This window comes from Perna viridis, chromosome 8 (genome assembly GCF_037379345.1).
Source record: "Perna viridis isolate PV_CMFRI_1.1 ecotype Kerala chromosome 8, ASM3737934v1, whole genome shotgun sequence".
NCBI classification, from domain to species: domain Eukaryota; kingdom Metazoa; phylum Mollusca; class Bivalvia; order Mytilida; family Mytilidae; genus Perna; species Perna viridis.
In genome coordinates this window covers 8,249,723-8,274,478 of record NC_142452.1, presented here as the reverse complement: position 1 = coordinate 8,274,478, position 24,756 = coordinate 8,249,723, and the positions used below count along the sequence as shown (strand labels likewise).

The window sequence follows — 24,756 nt, the reverse complement described above, 5'->3', positions numbered from 1 at the left end:
AACAAAAATATGAGAAATTTTCAGCATGCCCGTGCTTTGTGCAGGATACCTAAATAATCATGTTTTGTTTATGTAAATACTACTATATTGAATAAAATATATAGAAAAAAAATAATAAAAAGAAGAAAAGAAAAGAAAAAAATGCAATCTATATCTTTGTGGCATGCCTTGGGATTGTGCAGGATTCTTAATTGGGTATGAAATAACCAGAATAATCCAGTCATTATTTTACGTTCCCTACGATCACTCCATTAACGGATACGGAGCGGAACAGGATTATTCGGGTTAGGTATGAATTTAAAACAAATATTTTATTAGTAAAGAGGGAAAATAAATAATGAAGAACGCGTATAACGCAGAAAACATCAAATTGAACGTAAACCTGGTGAGACTTCAATAGTCGAAACACATGCTCTAAACTTAATCTATCAATTCCAAGTAGTGAAATGTTTATATTTTTTAACTTTCATTTGTTAATTCGAAACAAATACTTTCTTATCATTTTTTCTAGATTATAACTATTTTACAATTGATCATTAACAAATCTGGAACTCTATATCTTGCAACTAAGTAAATTTCATTTCGATCTTTCTTTTTCTTTGATTAAAGAAAACTATCTAGAAACTATGAAAATCGTTTTATTTAATCTTTTTTTCTTTTCATTATAACGTTTCAACAACAAAAAATATTTTCCTTGTTTAAAGATATACTCATCTACCGGTGCGCCTGGTCCATGCTCCCCGTTTTGAGTGGAGTCCGAGTTGCTCATTTGCTTTCGTTACTTTGTATGTAAGATATTAGTTACTTTATGTTCTTTGTTGTGTATGTCTGTTTTCCATGTCTGGTCTTTGTCCCTGGATTACATTCTTTTGATTACCGCTGTAACCTTAGTTCCCTTGATTACTCCTTCTTCAATATCTTGAGCTTAAGTTTTTCTTGCAACTTTATCAAAATATCTTTGCATTCATTTTTGTTTGACACTTGACACTATTTCACTGCTTCTTGTCGCTTTTTTTCTAGACTTCTTGACACCTTTTGTCGTTTCTTGTCAGTTCGTATCTCCTCTTGTTGTCAATTAGTGAGACCCATTAAAGCGTTTTACCAACGTCGAATGATTTGTTACTTCAGAACGCACTGGAACTTTTCCTAAGTTAAATAAAAAGGAGTTAGCGGCATTTTTGGTGTATTTTTTAGAACAACTTAAGCAAATCAGACAGTAAGTAAGCAGACTGTATTATTTAATTTCTCCATCAAATTCATTCTAAGTTGCTAACGTTAACCCCCCAAAAAAAATTTGAATTCATTTCAAAACAGTATTTCTGAACGAACCTTACTGAAATATTTTTTTTCTGTTACAATTTAGCCCTATGGAGAAAAGTGTTTGGAGTTAATTTGTATGTATATGTTAGCATGATTCAGACAGGTAATGAGTTAATTCATTTAATAGCCTTATCCAGCAATTCTAGAGGTTGTCTGGCAAGCTATTTTCTGACTTGATGCCATCCTATCTGCTCCTAGACCAGGTAGTATGGCAGTATTTTAATCAAGACACTCGCTGCTTGTGCATGCATTCGTGTACAGGGAGCCTCTTAGGCTCATTGTCCACACATCTGGTTTGAGTCAATAACACAGAATCTTAATGGAAACATTCATTAACTTTAGTTATGTAGAAATTGTGAGAAATTGTTTTATAAAATACACACAAAGTGATACATATACTATAAAAATTATTGATTGTATGTGATGTAACAAATATTAAATAAAAATCAGTCAGTATTAAGACTAAATTCACTTTTAACAATCTTGAAAGACTTAAAGTTTGCACATCCAGAGAAATAGTTTTGGCACAGGATTCAGTACAGCACATTTTGAATCATACATTTGAAATGCTGCCATTCCAGACAGTAATCACAAGCTAGCAAGTCTTGGTCAGACAATTTCTCCTTACATGTGAAATACGTCCATTTACACTAGTCAACCCTTCTTTGTAGAAACTAAATTTGAAGAACATCCCATGGGTTAGCACTGAAGTACTTTTTAACATGTGGGATATTTACATTTCAATCCAAGATTTTATTACAAATTTTTAAAACATCTGGTAAAGACGATGCATCGACTTCGGCACCAGTCATCATAACTTCTGTGACTTGTTCTGTGTCTGACCAACATAAAATCTGTCCATTTTCAAGTAGAGGGGCTTGCTCCCACTATCAGTTGTGCAGTCCAACTTTAGTATAAAACATGAATAGAAAACTTATGTTTATTAAATGCAAAGGCAGTTCATGAAGCCATTAAAAGTCGTACATTCAACAGTATTTCTATAACAAATCAGGAGTTTCCGTCACGATTCCGTACATTTGTATGTTTTTGACGCAAACTGGATGTGTGGACAAGTAGCCTGAAGAGGCTCCCCCACCACGAATGCATGGACGAGGAGCCACTACCTTTAATCAAGGAGTATGGAGGAATGGAATTCCAACCTCTTATGTTGTAGGAGTATTATTAGCCCAGTTGACTAAAACTTACATATTTTGCCTTCAGAAATGAGCTTTCATTCATCGATTTTCAATAAGGTATAAAATTTTGGTGAACAAACTGGTGAGAATGCTTCTGTCTTGAAAATGCTGAGATTTACATGTACTCTTTGTCCAGTAGCTATTAAAATCTCACTACCCAAATGGTGTACCTGGTTCATGCTCCCAGTTTTTAGTGGAGTCTGAGTTGGTCATTTACTTTTGGTACTTTGTATACCTTATTTTGGTTATTTTTTATGTCCTTTGTTGTATGTGTCTTTTCCATGTCTGGCCTTTATTCCTGGAATACATTGTTTTGATTTCCCCTTGATTCTTAGTTACGTTGATTACTCTGTTACAATGCTGACATTAAGGCAGTCATATCATTCTTCCCCTCTTCAAGAATATTTTTACACAACTACAAAATGTAGCTCATTAACTATCATTTTTCCTTTCCTCTTTCGTCCACCCTGAGCTAAACCAGATGAACACGATATTTTATTAGCAATTTGGCATCTGTTTCTGGAAAAGAAAATGTAGAGGATGCTTACCCTATCCCTGCACCTGGTTCATGCTCCTAGTTTTTAGCAGTCAAGGTTGTTTAATTATTTAAAGCATCAAATGACAATTCAACTTAAAGTTTGATGTTGTGTTCATACCATGCATGTACATATACCAACTTTAGAGAGATTTACCTCTGCAGTCATTTTAAGCGTCTCATTGTGAACTATTTTGTTAGCCATTGGTTGGCTGTCTTGATATACACTATGGTTATAATTGACTAGTACATGTACATCAATGTCCATTCACTATGGAAAAGTGATGATAATATTTAACTTATATGTACATGTACATTTATCTATTAATTAATGATCAAGATAAGTATACATAACTTTTTTTTTTAAAGTGAAGTTTACTTTAAAGATGAGAGATTATCTATGAGCCATTATGTAAGCACTACTGAATTTTTTTTCCAAATAGAATAGAGCAAGGTTATCTTTATTTCATTTTGGTCGAGACATTTTTAATTTGATGAGAATTGAATAAAATATACAAATAATCATAGATCAGCTGTTTGTACATTGTACATTGTACATGTACAACATGTAAAAATAAGTCTTGGTCTTGATTTTCAAAATGGACCATAATGTTTTAAATGTAGGTCTCATACATGTACATGTACATTTAATGCCTGCTCTATTTGTAGATGTGTGGGAAAGTTCATATATAGAATGTCTGATGTTGATGTTGAAGATAATGATATTATATTAATAAGAGAATCTCCAGAACGACTAACTGATGTTGATGTTGAAGCTGTCACAGATGAAGAAATTATTGCAGATTCAGAGGTTTGAATGAGTTAAATGAACATTTGTATGAATATCATGATAAAATTGTTACATGTAGCTAAGATTTAAATCTAGCCTTATAAGTCTCTCTATAACAAGTACCGGTACATTGTGTATGTCATGTGAATTTGTCATTGCAAAATATATATTGAGGTTGTTCCAGTTTTTAAAGCCATGATTTTCCAGTAAAAAGATGCTAACCAGTTTCTATAACAACAAAATGGGAAAAACAAAATGTAGTACAGTAGCTGGGATAATATGTACAAAAGTCCAAGGAAAAAAATATTTATTTTTTGTTATATGTATTTGAGTTATATTTACTGAACATCTAAAATACAATGTTTTTACATTTGCCTTTATATTCATGAATTATTGACAGTTTTTGGGGGCTTTTTTTTTTAATAAGGATGATACTGAATCTGAGATAAATGTTGAAGAGACAGATGATGATGATAATGATGTAGATGTGGAATCAGTTTCTGATCATGTAAGTGTACTATATAATAAAGGAACAAATCTGACATTTATGAGGATCTAAAGACCAAACAAATAATTCTTTCAGACTTTTCTCAAGTTTTCAAGCTTACAGAAATAAAATGTAAATTACCCTTTCTAAAACATTTTCAAGTAACCACTGCCTGTCAAAAGTGATCTTTAGAAATTAGAAAAAGTAGACTTAAGTAGAGAGGTAAATTCAACTACAGGCATATAGCTATCTAGTTCACCAACAGAAATGCAGCCAACTCTTTTTTTATCAAAAGTAATTGCACTGAACAACTGACTGGCAGTATTGAAACAAATGATCTTGACTTTTTGTCATATCTGATGTTTGCAAAAATGCCTTGTGTATGTTAATCGTTCCGCCGGAAAGGTGGAATTGAACCACTCTGACGCTAATCAGCTACAGGTTTGAAGCCTGCACCCCAGACCACTGAGGTTCATCCCGGCATTTACTGTAGATGATTGAATGGGTTTTATACTCAACAAGTATTCAATACTTATTATTTAAGTTTCATTATATTTAAATTTTTTATTTCCAAAATTGCAAAATATTATGCATCTTGTCAGGTTGACTTATAGATATTAAACAGTGAATAAAAAACTAAATTTTAAGTTCTACTGCACATTCCTTTAGCTGTTTTTTGTCTGAAATGCTCAAAACTTTCATTGTATTATGTATATTGTATAAAACAATATTGTTGGATAGTCTCCCCTGTATGACCTTGTTGACTTCAGAAAATAAAATAAAAATTGATTACTACTTTTGTTGTAAGTTGTAATGATTAAATTACAATTTTTTTTTTTTTTCACATTTTCCTGAATAAGTTGAAAAATATTTAGTTCTATGGTTCATAACAAAAATTTTGATTAAGTAAGAATGTCTTCACCATTTGAATTAATTGCTTGTTTTAAATTTTATAGATATTTCTTTCCTTTAGGTTCTATTATTGTGTGCATTCAAAATTCAGAAATAGTGTTTTTAGGTCCAGTTCTCTTTTCAATTTTGTTATTACTTAACTATACTTGGCGTCACATACAGAACATATTGTTCAAATTTGAAATAAAAATTTGTCTAAAGTTTTATTGACACTGATATTTAAAGTATGTTAAATAACTTGCTCATTCCTATTACAAAACAGCTTCTCTGTAAAGTTTGAATTGTTCAAATCTGATGACATTTTAAATCCAGAACACAATGTTTATTGTCAAATCCAGAACACAATGTTTATATTTTCAAATCCAGAAAACAATATTTATATTGTCAAATCCCAGAACACAATGTTTACATTGTCAAATCAGTTGTGATTTTGTTACCAAAATGATTTTCAGTTGTTTGAAGAAAACAGAAATTTAGCACCTTATTTTGTGTCAAAAATTCTTTTGAAGGTTATCATTCCTACTAAATTATTGTTTATTTTCAAATTAGTGAGAAGTTACATTTTTGTCAACATAGAAATTAAAAAATACAATTATAAGTATTTTGTCAACAATCAGCACTTAGCAACAAAAATGCCTGAATTACAATGGAATTTCTTGTAAGGAATTATAAAATTCTTTTTGATTGTACATATCAGTCGTAAGTACTGATGTTTGGTTTATATTAACTGAGAAACGCATAACAAATAAAAAAGAAAGACAACTCTGCTTTGATAAAAGAATGGCTGAAGAAAATTATGATGAAATCGTAAAAATGGGCTTGAACTGACGTTGAGTTTAATCGAGATTATGGTTTTATTGGTCTGGATGTAAAATTCCATTTTGCTTTTTTGTTGCAAGATTAGCTTCTGAAAAAACTACAAAATCAAATCAATTTTTCAAAGGGATTCAATTTTTTTATTTCTTTTTAGGTTAGATTGGAAGTAAGGAAATTAATAAGGGCTCTGCAATGGTTGGGGATGTTTTCCTTTGAACTTTGACCTGAAGGTCAAGTTAATGAATTCTGTATACTAATTTATGTCCAGGCTGTACTTTTTAGGCATCAGTCGTCACCGTTGACAATTTCTTCAAACATCTTCTCCTCTGAAACTACTGAATAGATTTGCATGAAACTTATAATGACTGTTCCTTAGAGTATCCTGCACAAAATAGTCATTTGGATTTTTGATCGGTTAAAAAAACAGGGCCGCTGTTCCTAAAAATAGAACATAAAGTTATTACTTTCAAAAATCTTCCACTCAAAAACTACTTTACAGAATTTAATGAAAGTTTTTTTTTTATTTTTAGGGTATCCTTAACAAAATGACTGTTTTGATTTTTGATCGGTTAAAAAACATGGCCGCTGTTAGTAAAAATAGAACATAGGGGTCGTACAGCAGATTTTTGCATATATCTCCAAAACCGTAAGGTTTGGCCAATATCTTTCAATATGCTGAAACATCCTTATTATAAGGACTACAAAAGTCTCCCGGTTGTCAGACGACTCCATATTAGGGTTATTGCCCTTAAGAGGTGGAAAATCACTTTTTTTATACAGTTTTCAGCCTGTATCTTTAAAACTATGAAAGATAGAATAAAACTTTCAATTGCTGAAAATGATCCTTATGATAAGTTCTACCAGAGCCTTTATGGAGTCAAAATTGTCGGACAACTTCTTGTTAGAGTTATTGCTCTTGAAAGGCAAAAATTTAACCAGGTGAGCGATTCAGGCTCCTGGGAGCCTCTTGTTTTGTCTTTTGGTGTATGCTTTTGATATTTTGCATGAAAGTAGATCAGCTCAGGAGGATAACTGTGCACCATGTTTGGTGACTTTTGAGCATCAAGGTCAAATTAATGATTTTTGCATGTAACCTTTTCTTCTGTTTTACATAGACTTTTTGATATTTAGTATTAAGGTAGATCAGAAGGTGTCAAGTACGATGCTGGTGTCCTTTGACCTTGAATTTTTTTTGCATATATAGTCAGTTAACAGCTTCGAAAATAGAAATCTTTGATAAATGTATTTTAAGTATAAAATTATAAAAAAGTATTTTTTTAGCTCACATTGCCCATAGCTATTGCTATCACTGTGTGTTTGTCATCTGCAAACTGTTTTGAGAATCATCTCCTCTGAAACTACTAGCCAGATTGTAACAAAATTTTGCTTGAATGCTCTGTAGGATGTCTTTAACTGTCCATGAATGGGGATTTTTGATCTGGCAAAAAAACATGGATGTCATTACTAAAAATTGACTATGGTGGTCAAAATGCAGAATTTGACGTATGTTTGAGTAATGGGCCCAGAAATTGATTTTTTTTTCTTCAGAAATTTACATTTCCAACTTTGAAAGTCCTCATCTGAAACTACTGGATTGGTTGTAACCAGACGACATTAATATTCCTAGGAATATTCTTAACAGTCTGTTTTTGGATATTTTTGATTTAGCAAAAACATGGCCACTGTTACTAAAATAGATCAAAGGGGTCAGACTGAAGATGTTTGGAAATAAGTCAAAAACCAGTGGTTTAGCTATGTTCTGACTGGGTAAAAATTGAGCATGATGAGACAGACATATGCCAAGATCTATTAATTGATGATGTAAATATTATAATACTGTCCTTGAAGAGCAAAAAAAATACTACAAGAGATTTATTTTATAATTTGATAATGGGGTAGAAAACTAAGATGTTCTCTATTGATTGATTAATTTTTTATGACAATAATACAGTAGGATCAAGAGTCTAATTTTGAGTTATTGCTTTAGAAGGCTAGAATACTATTTTTGACAGGTGAGCGATTCAGGCCTTCTAGAACCTCTTGTTTCAATCATCAACAATCACATTTCAAAATATTACACTACATAATAATAATTAGGGCAGTATTTTGAAGCTTGAAGTAATTGTTCATAATTGCATTTGATATTTTATTGTTTAAAAACTTAATGATTGACTGGTTAAATACAAAAATATGTCATTCAACTTTGACCCACAAACATGCATTTGATGTTTGGATAACTTGTATTATTAGGGATAGTCTATATTTCTCATATGGATTGGTGTTTGTTATAGGGTGTTGGAGCACCAAGAGTGCTGCCATCTGGAGAGGTGCTTGAAGATGAAAATAGAGAGACTAATAGTAATACCTCAAACAATTCACAGACTGGTGTAATTACATTACCTCCCTTACCTAGTCTCAATGTGCAAACAGATGGTGCTGAGACTTCAGTAGAGTCCATTACTAACATTACCATTCAATCAGATGCTGTAACATCTATTAACTCAGTTCACAACATTACAATGCAGCCAGTAGCTTCTACTTCTATGCTTACATCAGCTGTTACCACGGAAACATCAGACAGTATTGTACCATCATCCACTACAGGTGCACCACCAGGAACACCACAAGCTGCAGGACCAGCTGTTAGATCAATCCAAAGTGAATCTCCTGGAGACTTTAGATCCCCAAAAAGAAGGAGAATTATGACACCAGAGAAAACAGGAGGTGATGATTGTGAAGATGAAGGCAATGTATGATATTAGTTTTTATAATGCTAAATTTTTGATGAAGGCAATGTATGATATTAGTTTTTTATAATGCTAAATTTTTAATTATTAAGTTATCTATTTACCAAATTGTTAAGTTTGTATTCATAGAAAATTCATGCACATGGAATGTAGCCTTTAGAAACTGACCAGTCCATGTTTAGTTTCTGTAACTAAGATTTATCTTGTTATTTCAGTGTTGCTCTATATGCTTCGAGGAATGGACCAGTTCTGGAAATCACAGGCTCGCATCACTGAAATGTGGACATCTGTTTGGTTATGGGTAAGATTGAGCATTATTTCCTTCAATTCTCTTGGAATTCTCAAATACTGTACTTTATTTCCTGGTGAATGATTTGAGACATTTACAGCATATATAATTTAAGACGATAAATTTGGATGAAAGCTTTCAAAGAGGTACGTTGTTCCCTGTCTCAAATTTAACAAGTATATTGAATTTCATTCCAGATAAAGCATATTATAATTTGTGATGTAAGAAATCTTAGAATATATTTTCATTTTAAATTGTCAATTTTTTAAGCAGATATTGTTGGTCAATAGACAGCTACAACAGACTTCCTTAAAACAAGTTTTCTTTCTATTGTGTTTTTTTTTTTATTGAAAGCTTAATATATTATATGCACCTCGTGATATTAACTAATACTCTATGAGAAATTTTATTTCTTTTTCAATTAAGCTGTATAGATAAATGGTTAAAAGGGCAGGGAGGAAAATGTCCGCAGTGTAATTCTAAGGCTAAGAGACAAGACATCAGAGTTTTATATGCCAAATGTTTAAAGGTAAAATTAGTAATTATAGTTCTTTTAGCCAAATGTTTAAAGGTACAGTCTAACCTTGATGTGTTGAACTTGGAAGAGTCGAAATCTCATGTAACTCGAACTAATTTCGAAGTCCCAGCAAAACTCCCCTTACTCCAATACAATTTTACCTTGAATGACTTGGACTTCGATGAATTGTAATCTCGGATAACGCAAGGTTTTCAATCAGTCCCCTTGATTAGACTTCGAGGTTAATTTACCCTGATGTCTCGAAGCCAACTAATTAGTCAGAAAACTGATTGCTTAATTCCAAACCATGATCAGATTTTTTTTACAATTAAGATGGATTTTGAAATTATTTGTTGACACTCTTTATGGCTTGATTTGTGTATTTAATAAATGCAGAACAGCATGTGTAGTGAAATTAAAACAAATTTTATTGATCACATGTCGGATGTAATACAAAAAAAATTAACAAATGAATTTTAATGGTATCTGAACATTTAATTAAACATCAAACAGATGATAGTAAGTGCATTTTAACAACTGCATTCATTTCACTAGTGAATCTGAAATTTGATCTTAGTAATGTTGAGCACATGGTTTGATGATACTCTTCACTGTGAGTCTTTCAAACCAGCATGTTATGTGTGTGTATATATAGATTTAAATACAAAAACAATCATTGACCAAATTATTTTCGATTTATATTTGACCTTGGATGACTCAAACCTGGGATAAATCAAATATTATTGCCTGATCCCTTCAACTTCGACTTAACAATGTTCAACTTTACTTTCAAGGCCTTGGGACATCACATCAGGTTTTAGTAAGTCAAATCATAAATAGATTTGATAGGCCCATCTTTCAAGGTATATCAATCATTCACACATTGCACAATAAATCAAAAATACCATCACCAATTTTTGTGAAACTTGGTTGAATTTTTTATTTCTATTAATGTAAACTCTCTTTGATTTTTGTATATTTTGGATAATATGGTACATTTTGCAGATATGGGACAGTATCCATACAAAAATGAGGCAATTTCTTTTTTCTTTTTTTTTTTGTTGACTAATTCAAAAAGCTTCAATTGAATGCCATGAATTTTGAATTGGTGTTTATTTCCTTTGATGAAAGCTTTCATTTTTTAATTATTTATTTATTTCTATTTATCATACTCTCTAGAAACAAAATAGAAATCATGTTATCCATCCTTCTGTGTGTATGTCAATGTAATGTTTTATAAGTCTTATTGGTAGAATTTTGAGTTATTTTACCATTTTCATTCTGGTCAAAATCTTATCCTGTGTCAAGCGTTTAATATCATTAAAAATTCAGAGCTTGAATTGTGTGTACATAGTTGCCCCTCTGTTCTGGGTTTAACTTCAGTGTGCATATCTAGCATATTAAAATGGTTCATGCCTGGTTAAACTGGGAAAATTAGTACCCGCAAGATTTATTTTTAAACAATATATAACGCTAATCATTTTTACAAACCTGCGAAAATTGATCCCAGCGAATATGTTGAAGGAGAAGACTATGCTATTATGCAAATCCCAAATATCGAAACTAATCTGTTAAATGTTCATGGAACAATTTAATTTAGAAAAAATAATTTCCTTTTCTTAACTAATTAATCATGATTCATAATTAGGGGGTTTGAATTTCCCATGCCTAAGGGCGCTACCATGATCTGTTGAGCTGTGACGACATGCAGTTGGTTTGTAAAGTGAAAGCAAATAGGTGGTTGATTACAATGTCTGAAGAAAATGCAAATTTGGTACCCCTATAATTTCAATCTGAAATACTCAGAAGAAGAAACTGTGTTACAAAATGTAAACAAATGTCAGAAAACATTTATGAACAATGATATTTGCAGCTAGAAGACTAGCATTTCTGAGAAAAATTAAATGGCTACTTCCGAAGCGTTTTTTGTGTTGCTGGTAAAAAAACTCTTTCTTTGTTAACAAATTTATATGCAGTACTTGTATCAGTAAAACGGACTTAATGACATCCAGAGCTAATCGGAAAGTATTGGTAAAAATCAATATAGTCTGCATATGATTAACCCTATTGATTCTTTACATAGAAGAGTTTTGCAAGATGGCTATTCACATATAAGTCAAAGATTTTGATTTTTGCATAGGTTTGTGCATTGAACTAAAGCACATTTTGCATTTAAGGTTATTTATTTTTGTTTACATATGTATGATTTTTCATTAGATGCCTTACTTAATGCAAAGGTGGTCTTTCCCTTTAACTTGACAGAATCCGTGAAAATTAATAGGTTTACAGTATATGTAATTTATTCTACTGTCAAGGTAGTGGATACAACAGAACGTGACAGAGCATTAAAGGAGTTAGAGAAAGAGAAAGAAGCTCGGAGAAGATGTGAGATGGATGCTGCCCAGATTAGAATGCAGTATCAGTTGACTGTGTCAGATAATAATAAACTTAGAGCGGAGATAGCCAAACTAAGAGAACAAAATGTTAGGTAATATTATATACACTGTACTCCCAAAGTAGTAACCATATATTGCAATCTTTACACTATGTACAGTGTACTCCCAAAGCAGTAAACATATATTGCAATCTTTACACTATATGTACAGTGTACTCCCAAAGTATTAACCAAACGGTGAGATCTTTGCATTGTATGTACCCTGAACTCTCAAAATAGTAATCAAAGGGTGAGATCTTTGCACTGTATGTACAGTATACTCCCAAAGAAGTAAATAAATGGTGAGGTCTTTCCACTGTATGTACAGTGTACTCTCAAAGTAGCTACCAAATAATACAATCTTTACACTGTATGTACAGTGTACTCTTAAAGTAGTAACCCAATATTGCAATATTTACACTTAATGTACAGTGTTCTCTCAAAGAAGTAACTAAATGGTGAGATCTTTCCACTGTTTGTACAGTGTTTTCTCAAAGAAGTAACTAAATGATGAGATCTTTCCACTGTATGTACAGTGTACTCTCAATGTAGTTACCAAATATTGCAATCTTTACACTGTATGTACAGTGTACACTCAAAGTAGTAACCAAATATTATGATCTTTACACTGAATGTACAGTGTTCTCTGAAAGAAATAACTAAATGGTGAGATCTTTCCATTGTATGTACAGTGTACTCTCAAAGTAGCTACCAAATAATGCAATCTTTACATTGTATGTACTGTGTACTCTTAAAGTAGTAACCAAATATTGCAATCTTTCCACTTTATGTACAGTGTACTCTCAAGGTAGTTACCAAATATCGCAATCTTTACACTGTATCTACAGTGTACTCTCAAAGAAGTAACTAATTGGTGAGACCTTTGCACTGTATGTACAGTGTACTTTAAAAAGTATTTAACACTAAGTTAGATCTGCATAGTTCAACTCAAATGATAGCTTTTAGTCCTGTGCTTCCAATTTTTGTGATTTTTGTAGTGTGGAACAATTATCTCTGTGGTGAAATGTTTAGACAGATAAAAGGATGTTTAAATTAAATTACCGTTTGGTTGAACATTGTGGCAGATGTTAGATTTGGAGATTTTAAGGCACAAAGGTATGCACAATGTTTTGCAGATTCTGATTTTGGCAGATGCTTATTGGTACAGTAAGTACTTGAGCTCGAAGTCAATATTTTGTGGAATTCATTTATTTAGTACAATCTACTCAGTGGTTTTACTAAGCAATATCTAAAAAATTTGAAATGTTCTTATATGGTAACATAATCATGTGTGTGTAACCTTCATATGGAATTTTTTTTTAACTGAAGTATTCTTTTTTTTTTTAGGATACAACCTTCCCAAGCCATAGGAAATTTGTCTCTGTCTTCTGCCTCAGACAAAATAGCAACTGGATCAGGAGATGGACAGTTTGTCTTGGATAAGACAATTAAGATATGGGACGTAGGTATCTGAAGATGGTCCAAGTTAGGTCAATAACTTTATAATCTTCTTAGAAAAATTCTAGATTCTGTAGTTTTAAAATCATTTTAAAGTTCAGAAATATTTTCCTTTCTGTGTTTTGCAAATAAATGTTTCCGTTTTGTTCAATCCTTAGTCAAATCTCTACCTTAAACTTTATACTTTTACATGCACAACAATGATTTTTTAAATACTCCATCACTTAACAAAGCTTGGAAAGAATAAGGAAAATAGTTTGACAAATGAAGAAATTCTTGTTAAATTATCTTCAGTTGAAATTTCTATAAGTCTTCTTGTAACCTTTTCACTGAATGGTTGTTCAATAGTTGTAGTATTGCTATAATGAATCTATTCATTTCAATATTTTTCAAGGGAGGTAACTGTAGAGTAATGGCATATTGTCCATCTGTGGCCACCTTAGTTGTGTCTCAACCATCTGCCAGTCCTTTGTTTCCAGGGTTTGGAATCAAGAAAGTAAGTTTCACAATATGGTTTACAATCTGTTTACTAGAGACTATACTGTACTGACTGGACATTTGATTGATTTAATGATGCTTAGAACCATGAGGAAAATGTGAGCAGGTCGAAGCCAAATAGATTTTTGTCAAGTTACTGTACTCACTGTACTCACTGTACTGTTATTTTTTTATAAACAACATAATAAAATTTCAGTTAAAAGAAATTTTAAAGCAGAAAAAATTAAAATTAATGGCAATGAAACAATTTTTTGTGTACAATTCTTATGTAAATCTCTGAAATGTCATATTGGTGTGACAGAAATATGGGTTCTGTTCGGAGTCAATCAATGGTTTATGTTTCAATGTGCTTAAATTATATGGAGTATGCATTGCCTGTAAACCTGCACAGCTCGTTATTTTGACCACACTGTGTATATCTATTTAGATATAAAGTGACCAGTAGTTTTAGGCACATGAACTGTAATCAGCGGAGAATGTTTAGTAATCAGCAGAGAATGTTTAGTAATCTAATATCTTTGCAATAAAATAAAAAATACAGTAATTTTCTTAACTGCAAATACAATTATTTATTAACTATATAACCCATTAAACTTCAGACATACTGAACCATGTTCAGGACAAAAGTTAAAGGGATGACCATGATTTTGACATTGATTCTCATAATTTATTGTAAGTTCTTTTTGTTTTATTATAGATAAGTACATTGGATTTTAAGACCTCCCAGTATCTGACCATACATAGTAAGACAATACGAGATGTTAGCTTCCATCCTAATGTTGATGATGGAATTCTATTGAGTTGTGCATTGGATAAAACTGTTAAAATGACCAGTGTGATCAGCAATGCTGTTGTACAAACGTATGTATTTAGATTAACATAAAAAACAAATATTCTTTCCAATTTTAGAGTTTGTACACTAGATCCACCCCTTTGAATCCATGCCTGCTTTAATCTGTCCGGAAAGGGCTACAGCATTGAAATGTTTAAGGATGTTTATCAAATAATGGAGATGTATAGGAGTAAAAGGAGTTAGATTTACATAAAATATTGTCAAAATTAGAGATCATGGAAATTAGATTCATTTGCTATATATCCCCCTGTTTTCAATTAAAGGACATTGTATTATACATCAATGTGTCAGGGCATCATTCTTGTATCCCACACACAAACAAGTTCTTGATACAGACTTAAACTGCATTCTTCAAGTGGAGTGCATTGGGCATCTCTTTTTCTGTTTTAAATGATAGGGTTGACCTTCCTTCTGTCTGTAATTATGCAGGTACTCTTCTTGTATTCAATACTCTCCCTTAGCTGCTGGTAATGATACTTTCACAGAATAGTTATTAAAGTAGATCATTCATAATAATTTAGTCTAGATTCTTCTCAAAGATGACCTTGAATGAAAAAAATAATAGGTCACCAACTTGAGTTAATTGAGTCTTAATGAAGGTGATTATTACATCCTTTGGTATAGATTCTAAATGTATTTTCAATCATCATGCAATCTGTTAAGAAAGAGGTATATAGAATTTCATTTTTTTTGGTATTAATAATACTTATCTGACATTTTCATATTTCAAAAAGAAAGATGGGGATCACTAAACCTTTCTTCTTGTAATACACGTATTCAAGAAAAAGAATTTCCATTATGTTTCTCTACTAATATCTACTCCTTTAAAGAGGCTTTTCAAAATAAATGTTTTTAATTTACCATGCATAGTTTTATGTCCAAAATCGAAAGAATTTTTAACACTATTTGCTCATTGAAAACACATATATCTGTATGAGAGAAGAGAATGCTCACTGAAAACACATATGTGTGTATGAGAGAAGAGAATGCTCATTGAAAACACATATTTCTGTATTACAGAAGAAAATGCTCATTGAAAACACATATGTTTGTATTACAGAAGAGAATGCTCTGTGTAATAGGAAGGATCTACTATCAATATTGAAGATATTTTATGCAAATGCTATTTAGGATAGTCCTGAATGTTTTTTTTTGTGTGATTTTCAATAGCAAAATTTTAACTTTGTCTCTTATGAAGATATCCATATTTATCTGCAGCTCCTCCAACACCACTGAATATAATTTGATGTAACTTTCACTTAATATTTATTATATATTCCCACACTGCACCTTCAATTTTAGATTTTGATATGGATGTTCTTTTGGTAATTTTTCATTTCTGAAAAAAGGGATCCAATCTCTTATTCATAACTCCTACACATATGAATCAAATCAAATAAAAATCACATTTTGTTTACTACATGTTTGCATTGTGCACCTCCTATTTTTAAAATTAGATCCAATTGATTTAGAGGTACTTCCTGTTTTACCACTCTATTCTTATTTTGACAATATGGTTTTAGGGGGTGGGGCTCCTTATGATTTTGAAGTTGCATTATTGAAGTAAAGGTTAATATGTTATTCACATTAAAAGACATATTCCAAAATGTGAGTTGATGCAGCAACCATGTATTTTCAGTAGTTAAGAATTTGCAAGAATGACTACCTAGTTCATTATTTTTGTTTACATGATTTATTGAAATATGTTATTTTTGTGATATTTATTTATTTTTTTTTTTTTTTTGGTTCTTTTATGTTCAATGCTTTTCTATCTTAATACATATGACGCCTTTCAGTAATGAAAATACAGTCATTTATCTTTTATCTTTTATTCTACATTTCTAACAGTAACAAATAACAAATATTTAACAATAATGAGGGATAGCACTTTACATCGAAGTTAAATACAATAGTCAATAATCACTGTAAACTTTGGGTAACCAGGGTTTTGGTCAGGGTCTTCTGTTTTTTGATGTATGGTCTAACATTTCGTCGTCTGTTGCGCTTGTTGGCGAACCATTTCTTGACCTGTTCTTCTTTGAGACCTGTCTGGGTGGCAAGGTTGGCAATGACTGTAAATGTAGGATAAGGGTGGTGAAGGTTGTCTTGGTACCAGGTATCCATGGTAGCAATGGCTTTCTTAGAGATGATTGGTCGAGAGCTTCCCATGACTGGTGGTGATGTTTTTACTTCTGGTTGCTGTTGGTAACTGATGGTTTCTGTGTTCTGTAAGGCTTTGATGTTTCCCTGGAAAATAAGAAATGATATATTAGTATATTGATAGAAAGTATACAGTAAAAACATGAAGAAATATCTTGCAAAATTGATGGCAATTTGAATGACAAATAAACAGTGTATTATTTTAGACAGCACATAAAATTACAAAATGTACAATTTAGCTTTATTCTTCATTGATTATACAATCTTATGTTCCTTTTAATACTGACCTGTACTGTTTCAATAAGATGGTGTAGTTGGCTGTCATAGTAACTGTTTAGATAACCATAAGAACTAGGGTGGTGGTAGTAGAATGCCTGGTAGCGATTGTTTTCAATGAGTGCCGATTGGTATCTATAGTAACTGGACATGTATTGAACTTCTATAGGGAAGCTTAATTGAAGTAGTTGTAGACTTTTATGTAGATCTGACTCTCTGGTTTCAATACCGCATAGTTGAACTTTTGGAGACGTGGCAACTGGTTGTTTTATAGTTTGATCAGACATTCCTATGATGTTTGGTTTGAGTAGTGACTGAAGTCCTGTTGCATAGTCTTGGTTATGGGTCGGTGAACCTAGTATACTAGAGATTGAATGGTCTGGTCTACTATCCATACAGGGACTGAGTGGCCTGCTTGGGGTCGGTGGGTTGCTGAGTAGGTCATTCAGTAGGTGGTCCAGGTAAGCATCTGGATCATTCTTGAGTTGAGTTTCAAAATTGGTCTCTGTTGGCATGTTAGGTGCTGACTGGTCTGGAAAGTAAGTTGTTGTAGCCATTATTTGGTCTGTTCTGACTGAACTGCTTAGTGTGGGACTACTGTTGTATTTATACAGTTCAGTGTGAGCTTGGGGTTCTCCAAACTCTCTTGTCTCATTGGTTGGGTATATGTAGTGGTCATCATTAGCTGTTCAGAATTTTTTTATTATTCAATAATTGTCCTTTGATTGTGTCATTAGCTTTGAATGGTAATTCATTAATCAATTATCATGTTAATGATTAAGTGATTATATATTCATCTGTTAGCTTGGATCATTAACTTTGACTTTTGTGATTAACATTTCTAAAAAAAACAATTAGTTAATAGATATAGAAAGGTAGTGATAATTTAAACTTGCACAAAAAGTCCATGTTTAATTCTGACTAATTGCAATGTTAAATTAAAGCTGATATCATAAAAAAAAACTTCCCATAACAAAAACTTGGAAAAAAAACATCACAATAATTACAGATTTACAGGAATATGTATCACAATTATTATAACAAGGAAATATACATATTAATATTTTTTACATAATTTTTTTTACCATGCAACCTATGGATATGATGTATTGATATATTTAAAAGTAATATACATTAAATTCAATATCTTTACTACTTTAAGCAGCAGTCATTAGTACTATATTACTACATGTAATGACAAATTATGTTCTGAGTTTAAATGCCTTCGGAAAGGAATTTATATAAATTGCACATTTCCTTAACATTTCTGTGTTTAATAAACATGACACTATTATCTTAAAAATGAAATCTCTGATCTTAAATGTCATTTGCCTGAAAACACATTATCACATGATGTTTTCCTCTAGAGCTTATACAATGATTATATGTGCTAAGAACATGTTTTAGATTCAAATAGTTTTCGGACATAAAAAAAGATGATAATTTCATTCACTAAATACTTGTAAACAAACATCATGTATATGTACAGGAAATGTTTTTCTCCCATGTTCAGTTGGTGATTAAAACTTCACATGACATTTTAAACTCCAGATGGTGATTACTTCTCCACTCTTTATGGTAAATTAACCTTTTTTAGATTGTATGATGAAAGTTTTTATTTTGTCATCTCGGAGAAAAAATTTAGAGCACTCATTGCTGAAGAAGAATATATGAATCTCCCTTTTATTGTGTATAAATATTTAATGTACATACATTGAAATACACTGGAAACTTTAAGACTCCATTCATTTAATTTTTAAAGAAAAAAAATTGACATTTATTATTTTTAGCTTGTACCCATTAACATGTTCAACAAAATAAAGGCTGATCAGTGATCACTGTGCTTAATTAGCTTTGGTCTGATTATTGGTGATAATTGAAATGATAAGAAATTAACCTTGCTATTTAATTAAATTATTTATTGTTGGTTTTAGTGAATTGTGTTTAAAACTAATTTATTATTATAAGTAATTATGTTAAATTTATTTGTATGAAAATTGTTTGTATTGCTTACTGTACTGTAGTGATAAATAACAGTTAACACTACAGGAATAGAAATAAATTTGATATCAAACAAGTTTTCTAGTTTTCTCTGTTTGAAATATATGTTATGAAAACAACAACAACAAAAAACTAGTTTTCTAATTCTGTGAGCGATCCAGGTTATATTGTATAATCTGGTTAAGTGCTGTGATATTGTAAAATGTATAGTCTGAGATTTAAAGCAATATCATTGATAAAGTAATAATAAATTTTGAATTTTTCAACTGAAACCCATTAGTAATTAATTTTATGTTTCATATTTTTATACAGCTTATTGTATATAATCTGTTGAGAAATTTGAATTTTTTCTGAAAAAAAAGATGCAAAAAATAATTTTCATTGGTGCACATGTATGATATAGAAAGGTTATGAAACATTGTGCGACTGTTTATTGTTTTGATGCAACACAAATAATTTGTGACTCATGTAACTAAATAAGCAATCACTCTAAACTTAATTTCAAATCCAAGTTCATATTTTATCTCTATATTCATGTGCAATACAATACATGTTATTAATTCTGTCCAGTAAACACAGAATCTACATAGGAAATTTTCTCATTTTTCAATGAATTCTTTCTAGATATGAGACTCAATTGCCCTCCTGGAGTTGTGTTTGGAATGCTGATGACAGGAATATATTCTATGCTGGTATGCAAAATGGTCGTGTTTTGGAGTTTGATGTTCGTAACACAGCTGAGCATGTGCAGGAATTGAACACAGAGGGAAGTAGGTCACCAGTAGCATCACTTCAGTATGTTCCCACAGATATGAATGCTATGTTTAGGTAAGTGTAACTAATAATAGAACCCAGGAACAGGAATTGGAATACTCTATCATTTGGTTTGAGCAGTCAAAATACACTGTGAATTTATACACCAGCTCTAAGTCACAGGCTCAGGGACTGAATTATGGTAAGTTGCCAGGATGTAGTTTGCTTTACGTCAGATCTCCGTTCTACCATAACATATTTATTCAAAGTTTGGTGTTGTCTTAAGAAAAGGAATAGTAGTCTACAGACATGACAAAAACAAAGGTATCAATTCTGGTAAAAAACAGTAAAACTGCTACACTGAGCCTGATACTTTCAGTTAATACTGCCTAATAATTTAGGGCAACCATTCACAATGGGGCATCAAATGATTACGGAGCTGTGAGATATGAACTTCAAGGGAAAAACAAAAATGGATGGATTTCAGGGGTATTATTGTACAAAATGTATGACTAAATTTGTATGAAAAGGATTAAGCAATATTTACTGAATGGCAGCAATCTTGTTTCACCATAACTATGTTTCTTCTTGCTAGATGTGGTGGTTTACTGGTAGGACAGCTGGATAAAGTTAGTTTCTATGAGAAGAAACAAGGCCAATACAGACTTCATATTCTACCAGTGGAGGGTAATTAATACATCTTTGGTTGGGATAGGACTCTGTCAAACTGAAATCTTCTAGTTTATTCAACATCTCAAAATGGTTACTTTAAGATTTTACATTAAAAGCTGAAACAATAACTATCAATGGAATTTACGGGAGTCACATAGAAATTTATATTTTAATTAGATTTGATGTAATGAACTGTAATGGAGGTAAGAGGTTTAGGGCAATATAAAACCTGGTTTAACCCACCTTTCATTTTTAAATGTCTGTACCAAGTCAGGACTATTGCTGTGGTTTCTAACTTGTGTGGTTTTACTCTGATATTGCCATCTGTTGTACAGACTTACCTTTTGTCTGTTCCTTTTGACCACTGCCTAGATTTTATCATATCAGCAATTTTGTTATCATCCTTTGTTTCAAACAATTGTTTTTGAAGTTTTAAAAGCTCTAGACTGTTACAAGGTCAAAGTTCAAAAAATAATTAACAGGAGGCTAAAAATATATGAAAATCTTCAGATTAGAATATCTGATGTGTGATATCTACCTGTTGAAAGGTGCTATTTTGATATCTACCTGTTGAAAGACTAGAAATAAGTGCAAAACTATGCATGCTATTCTGTATTAGGTGAAAAAGAAGTTTGCTGTATTTTTTATTTATTATTGAAATGATTTTTAAAAACTTTTGATATAGTCACTCCCTTTTTAGAAGAGGTACATGTATATAATATTTGTCCAGTCATAGTTTGTTGTCCTTACATCTATGTATTTTATCAGTTGAATTAGATTTCACCACACATACCATTATTCATAACAATACCTTGAGGTGTGAGAAAACATTTTGGTCTTTCTATACTTTCACTCTGTAGGAATGGCATCGTTGGAAACCCATGGTTGACTATGCTGTGTACCAAGTGTAGTCAACCGTGGATTTGCGATGATGTAGGAATGGATGGATAAGTATGGAAACCAGCTTTAATTGTACTTTATATTCTACAGGAAGTCTCTCTTGTCAGAGCTTTGAACCAACAACAAGACATTTATTGTGTAGTTTCAAACCATCTCAAAAGCATCCCTCAGTACGTCACCAACTGTGTGAACTGAACTGTGTAAATATTAGTGCTGATCCAACAGCTTTAGATATGACATGTTCATGTGATATAGTACAGACATTCCATGCTGGACGGACACAAACATTACTTAGTAAATCCTTACTACTACCTCATCCAAGTATGGATAATAATATGATGGTGTTTGCTGGTGATGAATCAACACAGTCAGTAAGTCTACTAATGAAATATCAAGGTCTACAATGTTTTGGCTTTAATCGCTTATATAATATTGGAAGAACTTTTGTTAAAGACAATCTAATACCTGTAGTATTTACTTAATTGAATGTTTAAAGATTAAGCCTGTTTTAGATTTAACCAGTGAATTATTGTTTCATGGAATGCCCAGTAGCTAATGGCTACTAAAGTTCTGAAGTGTTCTGCATTATACAGAAAAGTATCATATGGTCAACACGACAACTGCTTTTTATACAAATGATACTGCAAGTCATATTTTTGTTTGTCTCCATTAACAGAGTTCCATAGCCCAAATAAATAATGTAAAGGTATTAATTTTCACAGGTGTACTGATTTTTGCTATTTTGGTAGTTAAGAGATAACTGTGATACATAGTACCTGTGAAATTGTTTTTTTTTTTCTGATATGAAACACTGGTCATTTTTTTATACTGAAAAATTATACCTGGTAAAATCTTCACTTTACAGAATCTACAAAAATAAGCATACACAAAAATTGATATGTTTATAGTTACCGGTAATATCAATATCCTTCCAAGTCATGTAGTCATGTAGGTAATCAACTTCATGCAGGCTTGTAATGAAATAAGGAAGAATGGCTTTTTTTCTACAGATATTCTTGGAAAAGAATTCTATTGTGTGTATAACTAATAATTTACTGAAATATTTTTTCAGCTTCATGTATGGGACTGTGGAACCAGCCAGTTGAAACAGAGGCTGAGGACAGAGGGTGCTGTGTTGGACATTTGTTCAATAAAGACAAATCAGTTCACGTATATAGCTGCATTAACAGACAAAATTCTAAAAGTGTTCAAATGGTCCCAATAGTCTTTCATCTATTACTTTGTGTTCAGGTGTGACTGTTGTATAAATTTTGCCAGTTGTAAATGGTTTAGTATTTTTTTTTATGTGTAATTTTTTTTTTTTTTTTTTTTTATTTTATTTATTTTTTTTTTTTTATGATGTGTGAATGGTTCATTATTTTTCCATGTGTGAATGGATCAGTATTTTTCCATTGTCTGAATATTGTATTATTGCTTTGAGTAGTTCAGTTCTATAGTGAAATAGGAAAAACAAATTTAAATCATATTTCTGTCCATTATTTTTTTTTTAATTTGGCTAACATATTTTCAATTTCAAATGAACTCAAAAAGCATTTTCCAAAAAAAAATTATCTTGAAATTAAAGTTTCCTTATCCATAAGTGTTAATCTTTGGAAACTCAAAAGAGGAAGGTCTTCCCCTAAACATTTTCAGAAAGGGGGAGATTTGATGTAACATCATTTTCACGACTTATTTTAACTGTCAACTCTTTTGTAATAGAGAACAAAGTTCTCATAAAGGTAAGCAATAAGAGTTTAACCTTTGACCTTAGAAGCACTAAGCGCCCAATTTCATTCTGACAGGAAGTTACCTAGCAAGGATCTACACTAGTTTGGTATCATTAAGTAGCAGTCTTCGTAAAAATCAGACAGGAGGTGATTTACCCAAAAACCCACTGAATTGAGTTTTATTTCTTGTTCAGAAACTGTTATAGATCACATAACCAGTCTTAGTTTCTCATTTGGGGGTTGTTCTTTTGAGATAAAATGTGTATAGTGTGCACATAAAATTAGCACTTTGCAAGAGTTATTGTTCTTGATTTAGTTTTAAATAACACGCCCCACCTTGAATTTAACATATGTGGAAAAAAAAATTGAAAGTACATGGTTTTATTTTTTGTTTACATTTACCTGGGTAACTCCTTCAACCTGAACACTCCTACAATAGAGTTAAGATAATACAAAGTGAAAATTTGCAGTAGCAGTAAGGGGTAATAGGAATTATTCTATTCAGTGATAATTATTTTCAACAAATGGTTTTAGAGTTCATTTGATGTTGGAAATGTATAAAAAAAAATTAATCTGATAAAGCTCTGATGTTTTAAGATTTTTTTTCTTAGTATACTAGAGAAGTAAAATGGTTTACAGATACATGACTTTTGTTAAGAAGAATGTGTTCATTTCTGTGTTGATTTGGATATTTATAGAATCATACAGAGCAAGCAATGTTTATTTCTATTAATTATAGTCATTGTGATGCATTTCTGGTGAAGTAACGAGTCTGTTTTTACTTCCTTGTTAAAAAATAAATCACCAAATTATGAACAGTTACTTTTTATACAACCGTGAAAAAAATTGTAGAAATATCATTGTATTAACTTAATAGGGTTGATGACCTCAATGCCCTTTACAAATGGGCCTCTAGTTTATTAGCTCACCTGGCCGTAGGCCATTTGAGCTATTGCCATCACTTGGCATCCGTCGTTGTCGTTAACAATTTTTCAAAATTCTTCTCCTTTGACACCACTTGACCAATTGGAACCAAACTTGGTATGAATGTTTCTTGGGGTATCATGCATAGCACTGATGTGGGGATTTTTTATTTGTCGAAAAAACATGGCTGCTGTTATTAAAAATAGAACATAGGGTCAGACAGTAGTTTTTCGCATATATCTCCAAATCATTAGGTTTAGCCAAATTCTGACTGGGTAAAAGTGTTCAGCATAATGAGATCTATGTGTGGTCAAATTTTCATTTCATTATGTTAAGCCATGTTGGAGTTATTGCCCTTTTTTGACACGTCTTTGCTATTTTAATGGTTTTTTTTTTTCAAAATTCTCCTCCTCTGACACCACTTGACCAATTGGTACCAAACTTGGTATGAATGTTTTTTGGGGTATCGTGCATAGAACTAATGTATGGGT

At 31.6% G+C, this 24,756-nt stretch overlaps 2 protein-coding genes and 1 non-coding gene across 3 annotated transcripts; 1 reads left to right on the top strand and 2 right to left on the bottom strand.

The window, feature by feature from the left end:
* The first annotated feature begins 1,120 nt into the window (after positions 1-1,120).
* LOC148609175 (E3 ubiquitin-protein ligase rfwd3.S-like) lies at positions 1,121-24,157 on the top strand. Its single transcript, XM_088540489.1, has 14 exons — positions 1,121-1,216; positions 3,721-3,862; positions 4,269-4,349; positions 8,348-8,806; positions 9,019-9,104; positions 9,519-9,621; positions 11,925-12,097; positions 13,391-13,505; positions 13,896-13,997; positions 14,697-14,860; positions 19,914-20,117; positions 20,638-20,729; positions 21,705-21,985; positions 22,687-24,157. Exons 2-14 carry the CDS (start codon positions 3,746-3,748, stop codon positions 22,837-22,839), a joined length of 2,130 nt encoding a protein of 709 aa, XP_088396615.1. The 5' UTR covers positions 1,121-1,216; positions 3,721-3,745; the 3' UTR covers positions 22,840-24,157.
* On the bottom strand, positions 4,724-4,810 carry Trnastop-uca (transfer RNA opal suppressor (anticodon UCA)). Its single transcript has one exon. It is a non-coding gene; the product is annotated as a tRNA-Sec (tRNA).
* On the bottom strand, positions 17,261-17,845 carry LOC148609176 (uncharacterized). Its single transcript, XM_088541133.1, has one exon. The coding sequence runs from the start codon at positions 17,843-17,845 to the stop codon at positions 17,261-17,263; it is 585 nt and encodes a 194-aa protein (XP_088397259.1).
* Positions 24,158-24,756: the final 599 nt, after the last annotated feature.